Genomic DNA, 20067 nt, shown 5'->3' on the forward strand with positions numbered 1-20067 from the left:
CATTCGTGCGCATAGATAGAAAATGCCACCTAAGCAGGCCGCGGGATCGAAGGGCGCCAAGAATATAACTCGGTGAATCACAATAGTGAATTAATAACTCAGTGAATCACAATAGTGAAAATAAATGTGTGTTTGAAAATAACAATAGTGAAACTAAATGTGTGTTTTGAAATAACACCAAATAGTGAACCTTTTCTTTTCATGTGTAAGGAAAATAGGTGACAATCAACCACAGACTTCTTCTTACCACTCAATAGTGACTTTTCTTGAAGAAAGACATTATTACCCAAGGATTAACACAAAGGATTTTTTTCAAGTGAACGATTCTATAACAAAGAAAAAAAAGGTAAAGAAAAATACTATCTATCCTTTCATCACACTTTTACACTACATTAGGTCTCTACACAACACAATGGCAACAAACATCATACCGCAAACCCCCAACGCTGAAAACCTTCTCTGGGAATATTTCCGGACGGAGGAAGAAGACGTTGAGCAAGGAAGGCTCTACAAGGCTTACCGAGACCCGTCGGTTCAAGCCATAGACCTGTCCGAAACTATGCAACAAGACCGCCCGACAGCACAGCACATCATTGCTGCCCTGACGGCTAGAGGTCTAGGAGGGAAAATAGACACCCTCTACCACCTGGGTAAGGGTGTATACCTCCTATACCCAAAACAAAACGAACCCCTACTAAAAGGGGGAAGCATAATAATTAATGGGACAACAGCGAAAGTCTCAAAACCACCCCCAATCACAAAAATGATTGAGCGCAAATACACAGACATATATATCTCCCATTTCCCAAGAGAGATCTCCCTAGAGACTTTCCAACAGGGATTCGAGCACAGGCTCAACGTGAAGGTACACAAAATCAAACGAGACATATACAAGAATACGATCGATGTCCACAACGGAAAGATCGTTGTGCAGGTGGACAAGGCCGATACCCACAAAATACCAGAGTATTTCAAAATAATGGGACTCCTAGTACAGTCGTACTTCTACGAGTCACACATGGTACGGCCATGCAGTAATTGCAACACCCTAGGGCACACGAAATGGACGTGCCCAAATCAATCACAAAAGAGAAAAACTCTACTCCCCACCCCAACCACATCCACAACAGCAAAACAAATTGCACAAACATACGCTGACATTGTGAAACACATACCCACCAAATCACAAATCACACAACAAGAGAGTGAGGCAGACGAACACACAGAAAGCCAAATCTCTCAAGACGCAGCAGAACAGGACACGCCTACACCAGAAGAAAATGAAATGCCACAAACTGAACAAACATCATCAAATCCAACCACCAACACCATGGAAGAGACAGAACCACACAACACAGAGGGAACTCTGACAAACAACCAAATCACGAATGCACTAACCGAAGCCGCAACAAACGCACCACAAGAAATAAAAATGCAACAATTAACAACCCCCATTCCAACAGACACAGAAGAATATAGTGACATTGAAGTAGACATGGAACAAATTCCACCAACCACACCCACACAAACCAAAAACGAAAAAACAAATCACAGAAAAAATCCCCAAACAAAAACCCACCAAAACTACATCAAGGAAACTCCACACCACAAACCAAGAGAATAAAGAAGATTCTCAAAGAAATGAGAAACCATAAACTTCTACTCCCCCCCATAGAGGCCAACACAACACCACCAATACCAGAAATATCAACCAACAACCAGACACCTGCACCAGCGAAAAAGACACACAATGACAAAGCACACAACAAAACCACAATTTAAACTCAACAATCACCAATTACAACTGAAAACAATACAAACAACATATATACGAAAATGGATCAAACGCTCAAGATACTATCATTAAATGCAAATGGAATAGATTTCCAAAAAGCTAAAAAACTTAATAGACATAGCTAGCTCATATGATATTATCTGCGTTCAAGAAATCCATAATCCCATACAAAAAGTGATTAACTTCATAGAAGATCAACTCAACGGTATATTCCTGGTGCAAAGAGATTTCACCAGCAATAGATCAGGGGTTGGAATGATCATAAACAAAACAGTAACAAACGCTAATCGGAAACAATTAACAACGCCCCCAGAAATGCGTGGAAGGCTACTACACATCAGCCTGTACGATATAGATATCATAAACATATACATGCCACCTAGAACAAACAAGAAGAAACCATTCATATACAAGTTATCTAATTATCTACAACAATACAACCTAAACAACACTCAAATCATTGGAGATTTCAATTCAGTGACACACGATATTGATAAAGCAAAAGGCCTCGCAAAATGGGATAAAGACATACTAAATCACATCAAAGGACTAATACACAACAATAATCTAATAGACACGTACCGCCTGCTACACCCCCACGATAGAAAATGCACTTTCCACCGCCCTGACAATGCGTCAAGAATTGACCGCGCATACATCACAAATAATTTCCAACAAAACATTAGACAAAGCAACATCTTAACAGAAAAATTAGCTGATCATAACCACATTGAAATAGAAATAAAAATATCAAATAAAGACAAATGGGGAAGGGGATACTGGAAGTTAAACAACACGGTCCTGTTACTACCAAAATATCAGGAAGAAATCCAAAATATCCTCTTCTCCATACAAAATCTAAATACACACATGATTTGGGACGAAACGAAAGAACACATTAAAAGGATAAGTAGAAAATACGCCCGAATACAATCGGAACAACAACATCTACTTGAACAAGAATGCAGGTTCATAATAAATTCAAACCACTACACAGAAGAAGAACACAATACAGCAGAATCAATTCTAAAACACATACAAAAAATTAGACAAAACGGAAACAAAATCAGAGCAGGGAAATTTGATGACATATACATGATAGGAAAGAACATATATAAAAAAGAAGAAATAAAAAGAGGCATGCAGAGAAATATGACTAAACTAAAAACCGAACAAGGAAACACATTAGAAACAAAAGAACAAATCCGTAACCACGCTAAAACCTTCTACACACAACTATATCAATCCCAAAACATAGAATGCCATAAAATACAACAATACTTAGACAACACAACCACACCTACCATAGATGAAGATGATAGAGAGAAATGCGAAGAACCTATATCCCTCACAGAAATAAAGCAAGCAATAGACCAACTTAGTAAAAATAAATCACCGGGGTTAGATGGACTTACACCGGAATTTTATAAAGCCTTCCAACCATCCATTACACCAATACTACACAAACTATACAACAATATTCAGTCGCAACATGAAATGACAGAATCCATGAAAACCAGTCTAATAACCTTATTATACAAAAACAAAGGGGACACTACAGATCTAAAAAACTGGCGCCCCATATCACTACTAAATACAGACTACAAAATATTAAGCAAAATCCTCACTAACAGAATTAGCAAAACACTAGGGAAAGTTATTAACTTGTGGTGAAAAAGGGAGAAATCTAACAAATAATATTTTATCAATACAAACTACACTAGAATACATGGAAAACAAAAACACTCCAGGGGCGATTATACTAATCGACCAGGAGAAAGCCTTTGACCGAATAGAGATAAACTACATCATAAAAGTGCTAAGAAAATTTGGTTTTGGCACGAACATCTGCAGCTGGGTTACCACCCTATACAATGACATCAATTCTTCCATCCAAATTAAGGGGGCGCGAACAACACCTTTCCCAGTGCAGAGATCAGTACAGGAAGGTTGCCCCCATCCATGCTGCTCTATGTACTGGGGATAGAGATATTACGAAATAATATACAAGCAGACCCCAATATTACAGGGATAAAAACCCCAAATTTTAATGAAGAATGCAAAACATACCAACATGCAGACGACTGCACCCATTTTATAACAACAACAACATCCTACCAACACCTTATTAAACAATATCAGACCTTTGGTACTATATCAGGCTCCAAAATTAATACAAATAAAACGGAAGCACTACTTATAGGAACGTGGAAAGGCATACGTCCAGGTTTGCCACCCGAAATAATAAGGGACCACATCAAAGTATTAGGAGTAAACATCGTCAAAGGCAGTAAATATCTAAACTTCAAACAAATCTCAGAAAAGCTGAACAAACACATCAATACATGGAATATCAGACAGAACAACCTCATTGAAAAAATACAAATAGCTAAAACATATCTATACAGCTCCATATGGCACGAATTTAACACAACACATTTCGAATTCACCTTCATAAATAAAATTGAAAGTAAAATAATAAAACATATTTGGAATGGGAAAATCTCAAAACTCCCTAAATACTCCCTACAAAAAAGTCAAACACAAGGGGGTCTTCTTCTCCCTAATCTTAGAATCAAACAAATCACCAATTATCTAGAAAGGATTAACATATTAACACCAAACCCCACATACCCCTGGCAAGGGCTATATATATACTGGTTTGGTTTTCTCCTTAAACATAAGCCCGATATATGTCTGAATAACAATCTCACAAAACAAATTGCACCCCCAAAGGGAAGTTACCGTGTAACAAATGCAATAAAAAAATATAGAGATCAACCCGAAATATGGAAAGAAGAAAATAAAGAAAAAATCCAAGCCATATTACAAAACACATTACACCAAAAACAACCACACAAAATAGAAACAAAACTACTGCACCTACAATGGAGTAAAATCTGGAAAAAATGGGCAGGGATAAAAAATCCCAAAAACCAAAGCAAAATATTAGAATACATACACGATGCATGGTGGACAGGGGAAAAAGCCTACATGAGGAAAATAATAAAATCCATCCCCCCCCCGTTCAATCTGTAAAGAAGGAAGAGACACAAAAAAACACATCATACTAGAATGTAAAACACTCGCTCCACAGAGAGAACAAATAAAACAAAAAATCATAGCCACAAATGGACTTTATAATGAAAACAACTTATTATACACAGACGGGATACAAGACAGTACCCTCTACCAAGAGACTATAAATTATATCCTATTGGCAATTGAAACAAGATGGAAAAATACTTGAATCACAGAAAACTAAATTCCAAAACCCAAATAAACATAGCCTCATTAACTATATTACAAACAGACTACCCCCGCAAGGCAAATGCCACTACAGTCATAAATTAGACAAACACCAGGGGGATGCCGTCAAGACGGAGAAACCAAAATTAACGACCCAAACAAAGACTGCATACAGACAGTAAACAAACCCCCCCCCCCCATGAGGGAAAAAGGGTAAATACACCCAACAAAATGGCGCCCAACAAAATGAGAAAAAAGACAAAATACCCCCGTGCCAAAAGTAACACAAAGTAATACCTAGCAAAAAAGCAACATGGAGGGAAATACCCAGAAAAACACAAGAAAATTTCAAAAATCGGCAAAAAACACAAATAGAAACTACTGTGACTTTGCTCCCATGCAAAAGGTACAATACAAACTACCTAGCCATACGGCAGCAGGGAGTTAGATAGACTATCTATTTTATTAATAATCAAAGGAAAACAACGAACCACACAAAACACGGTTAAAATGACTCTCATGCAAATAGTACAAAAATACCTAGCAAAAAAGCAGCGAGAAAGTCCATTTCAAAATGTTTTCAAAAAATCGACAAATAACACAAATGAAAAATAGTGCGACTATGCTCCCATGCAAAAGGTACAATACAAACTACCTAGCCACACAGCAGCAGGGAGTTAGATAGACTATTTATTTATTTTATTAATAATCGAAGGAAAACAACAAACCACATAAAACACGGTTAAAATGACTCATGCAAATGGTACAAAAATACCTAGCAAAAAAGCAGCGAGAAAGTCCTTTTCAAAATGCTTTCAAAAAATCGACAAATAACACAAATGAAAAATATTGCTACTATACTCCCATGCAAAAGGTACAATACAAACCACCTAGCCATACGGCAGCAGGGAGTTTAGATAGACTATCTACTAGATCCAACACTGAGATTCATTAATTATATAAAACACAAAACGACAGAAATCACATCAACTCAATTTTATTACGCGAAATACACGAATCGCAATAAACTAACCACCATTTTCTTTTCACATGAACACAACAAACAATTGTTACAAGTCAAATATGCTTCCTTCTCTCTTTACACTCTAAACGTCAATTATTCCAACATTCCTCAGAACGGACGACACAATTCGGGTTAACAGCCACCGGCACCCACGGGCATTTAGATGTACACCATCAACATCCATATATAAGGAGCGGAAGCCTCAAATATTACAGAAGCACACACTGAAGGAACCTTCGAAAACACGGCCCAACTCAGCATTTACTTGACGTACAAGACGAGAATATCGACTCCGGCTCAATCCCCAGGGTCGGAGCCGTGGCAGCAGAGACCCAACCAATACACAAGATACACCAGCCACCAGGACCGTCTCGCACAACTGTATAATTTACCCCACAATTTCTAAAGGCTGTACGGATCCAATATCATTCTCTCCAATTACAAAAAATACAACGTCTGGCACAGGACTCAGAGAGGGAGGACGACTCAAAAAACTAGTGACAGTAGCTCCGGGTCTACCCTCCATTACTACAGTCACATCCGAGGGGACATGGCATAGTGCACAAAGACTCGGGACACGTTGCAACCGGACCACGATACTATGACCGCATATTAATAACAACATCCTGAACTATAACAGAGTAACACACCAACTGAATTCATCTTCGACAAAATCCAGATATCAATCGACAAAGGGGAAATGATGCAATGAAAACTTAAAAACCCCAACCATATGGCCCCAATAAACTTATGATCCCATACACGCACTCGCACAAGCAAAACCAAGAACCACTCCAAACTAGTGACAAAACAGATATAACATACCTTTGGAAATTAAAACCAAATTGAACACTAGGAAATAGGAAAACTCGAGAATTTAATTTGAAATACAGTCCTTACAAACTTATCTACATGACAACAAATATAGCACAACACAAAGCACCACACAAGGATAAAACTGACTGTACCAGGTCACTTCGCGAAAAAGAAAATAAAAAAGGGGAGAGAAACCACCCCACGGACCTAATGGTCTAGTGGGATGGGAGTACAAACCCAAGTTCCGGGTATGCTTGGACCAACCTTGCCCCTCAAGGACAGCCTAAACTTGAGGGAAACGGGGAGGAAAAAACATACTCACAACCAAACAACAGAATTCGATGAACAGAACAAAGATCAACCCTTTATAAACAGCTTAGAGTAAGAAAATATAACAAACAAGAAAACTCTAGGGGAAAAAAAAAAAAAAAAAAATTTAAATTTAAATTAATTTAAAAAAAAACAAAAAAAAAAAAAAAAAAAAAAAAAAACACCACACATACCAATTATAGCAAATACTACACGTAACCAAAAAAACATACCAGTAGAAGGGTGCCACATCTGTGTCCTTCCTAGCTTTCATAGCCAGGAAAGGAACCAGGCTGTGCCAACACCCAAAGGAGCTAGATGCACACCATTTATGCCATAATAGTTTGTGTGTGAATGTGGATCATCTGATTCTAGAGCGTCATTACATTAACAATAATAGACAGTATTGCAAAGGTTATGGTCATTGCATTGTCCATGGTGACTATCCAGACTGCATGATAAAGTTGAAATTGTAATATGGAATATATTCAGGTATCATGATATATCCTTTACACCCATCCACATCCATATCAATTTATCTCTGGCATGGAAGGAATGATGGATGGATGGATGTGTTGAGTAACAAAGAGAAAGGAAAGTTGTTGTTGTTTTTGTTGTTCTAGGGTTTGACGCCATTTTTCAGCACAATATAGGCTATACATGACGGCCAGTATAACTGGTGGAGGAAGAACCCTGGAAAACCCAGGGAAGAACCACCGACCCACGAGAAGCTTACCGGCAGGCTTTTCCCACGTACCCACGCTAGCTGAGCCTTGGACTCGAACCCACGCAGATGGAATTACATCACAATTAATACTTCCAGTTCAGTACCCACGAATGTAGTTCTAGTCTATTTTTAGAACATTTTTTCCTCTCTCATTTTGGTGGTGATAGAAGAGTTTTATTTATGCAGTTTTGGTAGGGATTTAAAGGTAACTGTTTATTCTTGATAATATGAGCTCAGGGTGTTGTTGTCTGTATGTATTTTGGCGACAGTGCACAGTGAGTAATAAGGCCTTGGTGATGATCCGGAAGTGAAATACGTGTTCTGGTTACATGCTGTTATGTTGACAGTCAATGATCTAAAAAAAGAGCAGGTCAACCTTTGACAAGAACTTCACCGTGAAGTCATCTTTGAAGGTATTTTAGATTAACATATGATTTGCATTGATTGTCACACAGTGGAAAGGTCAGTACTGAGAAACAAATGTAGAGAACATATAGTAAAATTAATTGTGTACTATGTCCAGATAGCGGCAGCACGATTCACCCAAAACCTGCCCCAAACCCCCAAAACCACTAAAAGCATGATGCTAATAATGTTCATAACCACAAGAAAACATTGGATACAGTATTACTTTGTTGAAACGGACGACACGATCGACTGCCTTTATTTTTTCGATTGGAAGTAAACATTGAAACAAGGGAGACAAATGTTACTATATTCATCACCAGTCATAACTAAATACTATTCTGGACAAAATCAAATACAGTAATCAAAATTACATTACATCAAATGCGATTAACACAACATTACAATACAACGAACAACTGAAAGTACCAAATAATTTCTTTATAATAGATTTTAGTTTTCTAACAAATATGGCATGTCTCACTGCCGATTAAAAATTTATAAATATGTACTCCGATTACGGTGCATAGAAACACCGGAACGCACCGAAACGCCGAAATGCAGTAGAAACACAGGAATGTTTGGATTTGTTCACCTATAGGGCTCATTACGCTTACTGTTTCCATGTGGTTGATTAATTTTAATGACCTTTCTCCACAGTATTCTACCACAGCAAGTTTTTGGATAAAACTGATTTGACTGGATGCGTTAGTTATAGTTGTTACACGTTTTTTAAATTTTTCATCTCCTTTAAGCTTGGTGTAATATCTGTGGAATGAAAGTATGCTTATCTACTCACTAATTTGATTTGTACCGCCATCTGTAACATCTGTGGACCGCCGCTTTGTCACTTCATGCACTCAAAGTTTTTGCCTAACATTTATATGTATGTATTTATAGATCTTCACATTAGTTTCACATCAATGAATCACATGCGCAGAAGACTGCTTTATCATTAGCATTCAGTTTTAATTTTAACCAATGACAGTACTATTCTTAAATGCAGTGAATTGAATTATAAAGAAAGCACTTAGTTTTACAAAAATAAAAAAATAAAAAATCAGTACCTTTACATGATTTCAAAATTTTATTTTTATTTTAAATGTCAACAAGAAACATAATAGACTGCTATAGCCCTTATCGACATCAAAATGTTAATAAAGACAATAACAAATACATGTAAACATATTTATAATATCGTGCATATGTTACTGTTGTCATTCTTGTTGATTCACAATGAGGCCGTTTGTACTCGGAACATGGGTCCGCCTTTGACTTGATATGGTGATGAATCCAGTAGCATTTGTCTCCCTTTTGTCATTTCCATCCAATGTAAATAATAAATTCGGCATACTTTGTCTTCTGTTTCAACAAGATAGTACTATTTCCAATGTTTTCTTGTGGTTTTGATTATATTTCATTTGATTTACATACTGTTTGTGGTAGATTAGGGCAGGTTTTGGGTGGTTTGGGGTGAATCGTGCGGCCCCGCAGACAGAGGTGAGATGGCAGTGATCCGGAACGGTGAGCGCTTTAGACCACTCGGCCACTCGGTAGAAAGTTAAGAGTGTGTTCTTTATTTTAGCAGACCATGCTGGTATGACAGTGCTTTCTTAAATACATTCTTTACTCCCTCCCTTCCTTCCTCCATCCCTCCCTTTCTTCCTTCCTTCTTTCAGCTAGTCTAGTAAGTAATGTCTTGTCATATCATGTTATTTTAATTTTGAATTTTATAATCTTTCTTTATTTTGCTTTTTAATTTCTTTATTTGTGTCTTCTTATTCAGAGAAAACTGTTTCGACCTCTCCAATGGTCTCATCAGGTGGATGTAAGTAACACAACTGCAAATGACATGCGTAGTGTTACCTACGGATTTCCCCTCTACAGTTTTCCCTTTTGTACAATGTGTTCTTCATGGTGTCTTTGAGCACTTTCATTTTGCACATGTAATTAAGATAGCTTTTTCTGTCTGCAGTGTCCATTTTCTCCTGCTAAACCTTTGCATTGGAGTGATCACCCTTGGTATCTAGCAGTCTTTTGCAGTAGTCAGACTTCCTGTTGCTTTGTGTCCTGTACCTTAAATGGGCCTGTATCATATTTCCTCGTCCTAGAATACGTTTCCTGGTGTGTGGATGCTTTGGTACAACTGATGGTAAGTGCAGTCTTTATCCATTGTCTCCAGTGATCTCAGAGTCCTTGTTGAAAGTTTACCTCCCAAGTGTGTTACTTTTATTGTCAGTGATGATCCCAGGTTGTTATTGAGTCTGTGTATTGTTGAATGCACTCTTGCCTCAAAGTTTCTGGAATAGTTCACATTTTTAGGTAATGAAACACTGATTGATCTGTTCACTGCCTCACATTTCTGTGTGTTTGTGTTCAGTCGCAGTCTTTCTACAACATCACAGGAGATTTTCATGTTCAGAACTTCTAGCAGGATATTCTTATCATTTTCTGTCATGTTGAGATGAGTCACTTGATGAGGGCCCAGGTATGCTGATCGCATCCACCAGCTGTTAGTACTTCCTCCCCCACAGACCTTTGAATAATGCCAGCATTTTGAGCAGTCCCCTGAATAACTGCGCAGAGTGGCATCCAGTACTTGGGGAAGTTGACATTTAATTTTTGTAACATCACCACTATTGCCCTCCATCATTTGCTTGAAGATTAAACCACAACTTGCTTTAATATCTTGGCTGACAATTTTCTGTTTGAGCCTTTTTCCTTCTCTTGTTCTTATTCCTGGAAACATGTTTTCACTAAATATTGCAGAATTACATCGTTTGAACAGCAAACGACCCAAATGGAGGGGATCCAACAGTCTTTCTACTTTCCTTGCAGAATGGTGTAAGCATTTTGGAAGCCAGCAGCAGCCTGTGCATCTCCATCTGTTGTTGCATGTCTAATGAGAATCTCTTGCAGCACAAACTTGTTTCCCATTTCTCTTGCCATTTCATACTCCGAATGTGGAGCAACTGGTGACAGATTTGCTGTGCAGTCAACATGGCCTCCTGGACATTGCACATCAAAACCTTTTCGCTTCATCCATGCTCCAGTCCAAAACAGCTTGTTTTCTACTGTAGTACCCACAATGTATTGCTTCTCTGTAACAGTTTTGCAGACAATTCCAACAGCTTGTAATGAACTTTGACCAGGTTTCTTTTCATGTCCATAGCTAATGGCATTGTATCTTGCATCAAAAGCAACATTTATTTGCACAGGATGCTGAACACCACACATGACATTAACCTGTCTGACTAATTTCATCTTGTCTGTCATGTCCATTTCATTGAGCTCCACAGTTGCTTTGTCTACAAGGTTGGAGGCCCTTTGCATAGATCTTCTGTTGCTAGGTGGCGGAATGTCAGTGGCTGCAAGCAAGTATCTAGCCTTGGTGTTGCCCATTGGTGTATCTCGTAGGCCAGCTTGAAACATATTTACATCTGGTGACTTAAAGCTGCAGTTTTTGCACATCATAGTATGGATCCAAGCAAGTCCCCATTTGATTTCATTAGCACTTTGGAACTCTGGTCTGCCACATATGTTGACTTGATTACCATGGCGATGAATGATATCATTCCACATTTCAACATCTTTTTTCATACAAATCATACATGTCCCATCATGCTCATTTAAATTTGTCTCTTTCAGGTCCGGTTTTGCTTTGGGTGATGGTCGTAGAATTTTCGCATACCCGGGTGTGCCATTACAGTCTGGTGCCTGAACTGACTTGAGACCCTCATTTGTCGACTTTGTCACTGCTATGAGAGAGAACTTGTCTGTATCCATTCTTCTGGTCACTGGAACAGATGCAGCACTGGAACTTGGTACTGGTAGAGTATCATCAGTCAGATATGTGACTCCTTTGTTATGTGGAATATATGCAGGTTTAAAAAAAGTAGTCTTCCTCTTCTTTTACCATTTCATGGTTTCAATTACCAAAACTGCATTTAAAATACAAGAAGTAATCCTCTCTCTCTCTCTCACTTATATAACTAGGAGAAGGCATACATGCCTGGTTTCAGAGAACTTGACCAATTCTTCAATACTACTGGAAGCCTAACATCTGAAGACTCCTTCTCTTCATGGGTGGAAATGATGTCATGTACTTGGTTAGACCTGGCTTGCTTATTTAGATGCTACCAGATTTCAGGTGTTACCTTTAATTGACAAGCTCTGGTTTAATTGCTTCACACCTGATAAGGAAAACCATTGATGCTTATGACAAAGGAATGGAGAGACTTTGCCATAGAACAAAATTTGTCAACTTATGGTTTTAAATTTTCATTAAATTTTATGTTAAGAAGATATTCTACCAACAGGGATAGTAGGATTACAAAATCTTGTCTTAGTCATTGTATGCAAATAAAGATGAGTGGGGTGACCTTAGGAACCTCGCTGCAGTTGAAAAGGATAAACTTGCTGCTTTCCAGGATCAGCATATGTGGCTAAAGACGAGCAATATCAAATGGGTCAATATTATCCTGCGAGTCTCAGTTGCGACCAACGATAGCATTGTGGTGTTTTCTGATGGCGGAAAAATCAAAGCAAGCATATGAATCGGAGCAACGATAGGAAACATCTTTAAACATGTTGCTAAAATCGACGGTACAGTGACAGGTAAACCTAACATGAGAGAAAATATAATTACCAATTTGAGAGAACCAGAATCGCACGATGACGCTGCTACGAAGAAATATGTGGACATCAACAAGATCGGGATTAGGTCCGCGTTAATAACAAATTAGTGGTTGGTTTTCCATACTGAGATCGGAGTATGATAATCGTGTAACCGCCTTTACGAATTTTTGCAGAAACATAAGCAGAATCGCCTCTAAATTGTTTGGAAATGCAGTTGCCTCCGGTGTTAAGCTCACATAAATCAAAGAAAACAAATCAATGTGATTCAAGCTAATGTTAATAATACTCGTATCATTAATGCGGTATACACAGTAGAGTCTGGATCAGCAACATGGTCAACTCCATCAAACACAGCACTGAGGTCATCAGGGTGCACAATCTCTCCGAGTTTAGAGCTGCACGATTTGGGATATTTGGCGTCATTCAGTCGATAGAATTTCCGGAACTGTGTAAGCCATTCTAATTCAAACTAATGAGTAAACATTCAAATTGGGCCCTGAAGACAAGCAATTAACCGTAGCAACGTATTGGTTGTGTCTGGAATTTGAGTGACGTTTATCACCCCACAAAATCCTACAGGTTTGAACTAACGAGTTCGTGGCAGGTATCACTGAAAAAATATCTACGCACACAGAGCAAAACAAAATAATAATAACGCATATGTGACATGGTTATCGACTTCGTTGTAAACGCATCATCAGCCATAGTAGCTGGTATAATCACATTATTTGGGACATTATAAGCGACATATGTGATATCACCAGTGATAGGAGTCGGTGTTGCTGTACATGTGAGCACCTCTTGTGTTCATAATAACGTTGCAAAACAAAAAATCTACGTTAACAACTGAGAAATTACAAGAATATACAGCAGCGATATGAAAAGCCTCACACGCCCGTGAGCGACAATCATCGCTAACATCAATGGGGTTCAACGATCGAATGATATCCGATAGTGAATTGGCAGAAATGAACAAGATTTACCATGACGCATGTAATCCGACTGTTATGATTCAGAGAGTTAACATTTAGGTATTATCGCCCTGAAAGCTAGCGTTCAGAGTGCTAGGGCACCATTAGAACCAGTGTAAGTATTAATGACAGGCCAATAACACTGGACAACAAATTTTTACAAAAGTCATGTTACTGAAATAAAATTAGTCAATTCTTATCAATTTTTATGTGCTAAACACGAATATGACAGTCAAATTGCAAAATTGGCTCTAGTTTTTTTGTAATCTGCAAGAAATTAATGTTTACATAACGAAATGCATTCCAATAGTAAAAGGTCAACTGTAATAGCCTACCTATAAAAAGTCAAGTCATTGACTACATCTTAGATTTCTTCGCCTGTCTCTTGTACAGCTGTTCGGGAGCATCTCTGAGGAGTGTCCAGCAGTAGTCAGCCAGCATTGTAGTGGACCATTTTCCCTGGTATCTTTGTTCCATTGTTGCGATATCTTGATGAAAACGTTCGCCGTGTTCATCACTAACAATACCACAGTTGCTAGGAAAGAAATCCAAATGGGAATGAAGGAAGTGAATCTTTAGAGACATATTGCAGCCAAGTTTCTTATACTTCATCAACATGTCTTCTACTAGTTCCTTATAGTTTTCTGCCCTAACATTTCCGAGGAAGTTTGTAGAAACTAGGCGAAAAGCATTCCATGCTTGTTTCGCGTCACCTTCCAGCAAGTTGTTGAACCGGTCATCTTTGAAAAGCTCTCGAATCTGAGGACCCACAAAAACTCCCTCTTTAATCTTTGCTTCGCTGAGTCGAGGGAATTTTTCATGCAGGTATCGGAATGCTGGCAAAGTCCGGTCAATGGCTTTCACGAAGTTCTTCATCAAACCTAGTTTGATGTGAAGGGGTGGTAGCAAGATTTTCTGAGCCTCAACCAGAGCTGGGTGTTGGATATTCTTCTCTCCAATGGCTACATTCTGCCTGTGAGTCCATTCCTTCCTCATGTATTGCATTTCCCTTGCTCGGCTATCCCACTCGCATAAGAAACACATGTATTTTGTATATCCTTGCTGCAGTCCCATTAAAAGGGCAACTACCTTCAAATCACCACAGAGGTGCCAGCTGTACTTGTTATACTCAATGGAATTCAGTAGCTGCCTTAAGTTATCGTATGTCTCTTTCATGTGGACAGCATACGCTACTGGAATAGACGGAAGAATGTTTCCATTGTGCAAAAGCACAGCCTTGAGACTCAGTTTCGAAGAGTCCACAAATAGTCTCCATTCTTGTGGGTCATGAGTGATTTTTAAAGCATTCATGAGGCCCTCAATATCGGAACAGAATATCAGATTACTTTCCTTTCTGAAGAAAGGCTCCAATTGCTGGTGGCGCTTTCGATATGCCGTAATTGTGACATCTTCTTCTAGAAGATTCCATTGTTGGAGTCTTGATCCTAGCAATTCTGCCTTGTTCTTTGATAAGTCCAAATCATGAATCAGGTCATTTAGTTCTTCCTGTGTTATTCTGTGTGGGGTTGATGATGCACCACAGTGAAAATCTGGATCACTGCATGCTGATGGACCAGGAGAAGAACAGGTCGACTCACCTTTGTCTTCGTCAGATGAATCAAGAGAATATTCTGCTGGAGGTTCTGGAATAGGAAGTCCCTCACCATGTGGAACTGGTCTCAATGCAGACGGAATGTTTGGGTAGACTATTCTCGACTTCTTTCGCTTCGTTATTCCGCCGGAAAGAGGAGGAACCAAGCAGAAGTAACAGTCATTTAGGTGGTTGCTTGGCTCTCTCCACACCATTGGGACTGCAAACGGCATTGATGACCTTTTGCAATTCAACCACTGTGAAAGCTGTGTTGTACATGTAGCACAGCATATATGCGGAGCCCAAGGCTTGTCTTGGTCACCAACCTTGCATCCGAAGTAAAGATGATATGCCTTCTTCACTTGAGAATTGATACTTTTCTTCTGGTTGGCAAATGTCACTTCCCCACAAATATAGCAAAAATTGTCCGCGGTATTAACACACTTTCGAGGCATTACTGTTCTTTATTGTACGTAAACGGATAAAATAATAAGTTTTATGTAACAGTAGCTTGAACTGTCTCGCACAACCTCTAAAATATTTTAAATGCTGGACCTATCTGATTGGGCTTTATATAGTACACTGCTTACGTCAGCTTCAGCAGCCGCCTGGCATTAGTATAATAGGCCTACACATGTATAGTACACTGCTGACGTCAACTTACTTCAGCAGCCGCATAGCGTTAGTATTGCATTGCATCAGAAAATGATGCAATCAACTGTGGATGATGTGAGCATGATGGTATTATGCAATGTTACATCATTATTCCGGATGTTGCTGCAGTCCTACTGGAGAAATTTACACAGTGAAACATAGAAAATGAGGTATATGAATATCTTCAAAACGAGAGCCAATACAAATTTTTCACGGTTATATTCGTGTTCGGCACACCAAAATACTACAGATTAGGGCCTTTTCAAGTCAGTAATGATTTCACTGTTGACCAGTGTAACAGCTCACCAGCAACTGCTTGAATAAATCGATGATAATACAGCGTTGTCAACAACCGCTATGATATCGGCGACATCAATGGAACCATAACTTGATATGGCCTTCGCTACACCGATAAAAGCGCAAATAGGATCCATCGGAACTCAGCGGTCTCTTGAAATCAAGCTTGCACAACTGAGAGTCTATAATAGGTTGCCAAAAATTAGATCAAAGTTGTTTGGTGGATTATCATCAAATAATTTTCTCGTATTCGCTTATAAAACTAACCCCACAATAACCGTGGTAGGCTTGCCGACTTAGAGTTATCAAATCGAACAAATCAACGATGAGTTTTAACGCAGAATTAAATATATGCCGCCATATAAATTTAAACGCCACATTACGCCTTGGATATATACGATAGTTCGATCTTTAGCACCACCAATGCCACCATCAAAGCTACAATGCGCTGACGTAACCACGGACATGTGTTGATTTATAAAACAACAGATTGTCGGAACAGTCTATTATAACATCATATAGTAGCACGCAAGTTTATTTTCAAAGAGCATATTTTACGGGGGCACGAAGACATATGTTGCTGTGGGTCCCCTGCATCTTCTAGGTTAATTGTATATTACTTACTAGATGGTTCGCTAACCAGTGACACAATCATTATAGATTATTTCAACGCCATTACACAAGAGCACCAACAAGCCAGCAATGACTTACATTAGTTGTTATCGAATTACGTAAATGAATATCCCAACGACCATCTACAAAAACAGATTACCTCAACGATAGAACTTCTGAACCAAGTACGTGCTAACATTAAGGATGTTAACCAGCGCATCACAGAAATAGTGATTGTTCCTGGTCATAGAGCTACTTATTTCAGACTTGTATCGTTATGTATCGTCAGACATACAATAATTTCTTAATAAGTATGCGGTGTCAGAGGTGGAATTGCCAACGTTTAAACTGCTGTGGGTTAACAGTGAAGCGCTAAAACGTGCAGTTACTGATAGTATAGACGAGTATCTTCATAATATCATCAACGCACGAAGAAAAATATCATCTCTGCACATTATACTCAAACATAACAATAGGGTTGTTGTTTCAGGACGTCATATATCTCCAGGTATCGTCAATATCACATCGACGATATCCGTGAAAATAGTTTGAGATGCCATTGATGTTATTTATGCCACATATCTTGGAAAATATAAGCAGGTACAATCCATATACTCTTAACCCGTTTACCCCTGAGATCACCCCTGGTCATTTGATTGTATCCTTGCCTGTTAATCATGTTTATTTATGATGCCAAAATCCGCTGTTTTCACGGATATATCTCAGACTAGAAAATCAATGCTGGTATTTACTTGATGTACACGATGAACAATTAACGATTCATTTATATGTGCTAGAGAGAATATTGCTAGCGATTCGACTGTATTTTCAAAACGGTCCACCGTACAGTGTTTCACAAAGTTATAAAAAAATACTTTATTAGTTTCCAGACCGCCCAAGTGTCATTCCTCCAGAATATAGCATACAACATTTCACATAGCTTTAAAAGTGCTTATTTTTTTGCTGTCCAAATATTTTAATTTTTTACTCTCAGAAATCAGATCTTTTCATGTCACGATGGAAAGTATCATGCTGGATCGCAAGCGATCTAACGCATACTCAGATTCACTAGTATGATCATACCGTTCATGTACCACCATCAATTTATTTGAATGTCTTACACGAGCGCCCATATCTTTTAGGTTTTCTATTTGCCAGAAAGCTCTAATGTAAATTTTATATCGCCGTTGCAAATGGAATGATTTGCGTAAGTTGTGTATCATCGACAATTGCTAGCGATTATCTCATTGTTCCTTGGAGTAACTTGATGAACCTGTATTGGGATGGGAGTGTGTATCTTTTTTCGGATTTTTTTTACTTGTAACGTTTCAAAGTCATATGTGATTTTTTTGCAGCACTGAGTTGGTCAATAAGTTGTATATCAGCATGTTGTCACTCAGTTGCATTAATGCTTCCGTAATTCATTATACGAGGATTATTTGTTTAAGTGATGGATTTGCAGTCGAATCTCTAGCGATTTACGGTAAACGTTCTTTCATGACTTTCATCGCTACTGTGTCACTCTTTTTGCACTGCGGCATCCCTCCATCTTTTCAGCTTTTTTATATCATAAGTGCCTATTGTTTCTATGAGATGCCTTTTTTTGTCTGAACCCCACCGTTACAGCGCTCCTGTTCGTTTATATTAACAGTGCCCACGGTGTCAATGAGATGTCACCGGTGGCCTGGTGGTTAGAGCGTCCGCCTCGGATGCGGGAGATCGTGAGTTCAATCCCCGGCCGAATCATACCAAAGAATTACAAAAATTATTATTATTATTATTTCAGAACATAGGTGCTGTTTTTAATGTTTGTTACTGGCTGTTTGAAATAATGGGAGACCATGTATACACAGGCAAAAAATCAGCAAAGACATGTTTGATTGAAATTTATAATTCCTCCACAGATAAAGAGACACATGACAAAATTTTCAAGATATTTCGAAGACCCGAAAGCATAATTCGCTGTCTCATTGCTGTGGTAGCATTCGGCATGGGGATCCAAATCAGCGATGTAGATATCATTTTTCACTGGGGATGCCCATAGAACATTCTGAGCTATTGGCAAGAGATTGGGAGACATGCCAGAGATGGGAGAAAAGGTAATGCTTCTTTCCTACCTTACAGGACAAGCATGACGAAGACGACAACATACGAAAACATGATAGAAGTTGCCAAATATCGGCAAGTCTGTTTAAGAAGAAAAATTCTTGAGGCATTGTGGATCCCCGAAATGGATAAACTTCCTGCTGACCTGAAAGAATGTTCCACGGGAAGTTGCAGTATATGATCTTGCGACAAATGTAATTGTTGTGCAAATTGTTATAACACTTGACAAAGCAGTGGGAACAAAGGAAAAAGAAAATATTGTTTTTAATTAAAATATAACATTATCCACATCTTGTAAGTTATGGTGTAAAGTTATATCAGGCGTATGTATGTATGTATGTATGCATGCATGCATGCATGTATGCATGTATGCATGTATTAATAAATACCATTGCAAATGTTATTAATAATGTTCATCATACTAATCATGTTATTCTTATAAGTAATGTAAAGTATGAACATGTAGATATATATGTATGTATGTCAACTTTCCATTTATACCATTGTAAATGTTATGAAATATGATTGAATATACTACAGCTAGTAATAATAATAAATTAATTTTGATATTATTAATATTATTTGTATTGTGTAGCATATTTTCACTTCTGAATACAGTTTGTGGTCTTTTTACAATTTATTTATTATTCACTCTTTCTCATATCTGACACATCTCTCTCTCTCTCTCCAAAATTTCTGCCGTAATGGCACAGCTCCCACCCAAGCATTGGTCAGTTCCCAGTGATATATGCCACGCTAGGGAGGCAGGGGCCTGTTTTTATGTACAAATTTAATGTCACAATCAGCAACCTAGTATAAAAATAATTTAAAAAAATTAAATACACAAGTTTGGTCAAAAAGGTCTATATTTTT

General features: G+C 38.3%; 1 protein-coding gene across 2 annotated transcripts; it reads left to right on the forward strand.

The window, feature by feature from the left end:
* Positions 1-352: 352 nt before the first annotated feature.
* On the forward strand, positions 353-19770 carry LOC149792168 (uncharacterized). Of its 2 annotated transcripts, XR_016423496.1 has the most exons (3): positions 353-8333; positions 10301-12155; positions 18993-19770. XR_016423496.1 is itself a non-coding variant. In XM_089970672.1 (2 exons), exon 1 carries the CDS (start codon positions 413-415, stop codon positions 1622-1624), a length of 1212 nt encoding a protein of 403 aa, XP_089826798.1. In that variant the 5' UTR covers positions 353-412; the 3' UTR covers positions 1625-12155; positions 18993-19770. The 2 variants fall into 2 exon arrangements, 1 of the variants encoding a protein (XP_089826798.1); XM_089970672.1 differs by having other exon boundaries at positions 353-12155.
* The last annotated feature ends 297 nt before the right edge of the window (positions 19771-20067 follow it).

Source organism: Sinohyriopsis cumingii, chromosome 9 (genome assembly GCF_028554795.1).
Source record: "Sinohyriopsis cumingii isolate HCF-2022 chromosome 9, ASM2855479v2, whole genome shotgun sequence".
Lineage (NCBI taxonomy): Eukaryota > Metazoa > Mollusca > Bivalvia > Unionida > Unionidae > Sinohyriopsis > Sinohyriopsis cumingii.

Excerpts from the sequence above, each read along its gene's own strand:
- LOC149792168 (XM_089970672.1), top strand. The coding sequence starts at position 413 with ATGGCAACAAACATCATACCGCAAACCCCCAACGCTGAAAACCTTCTC.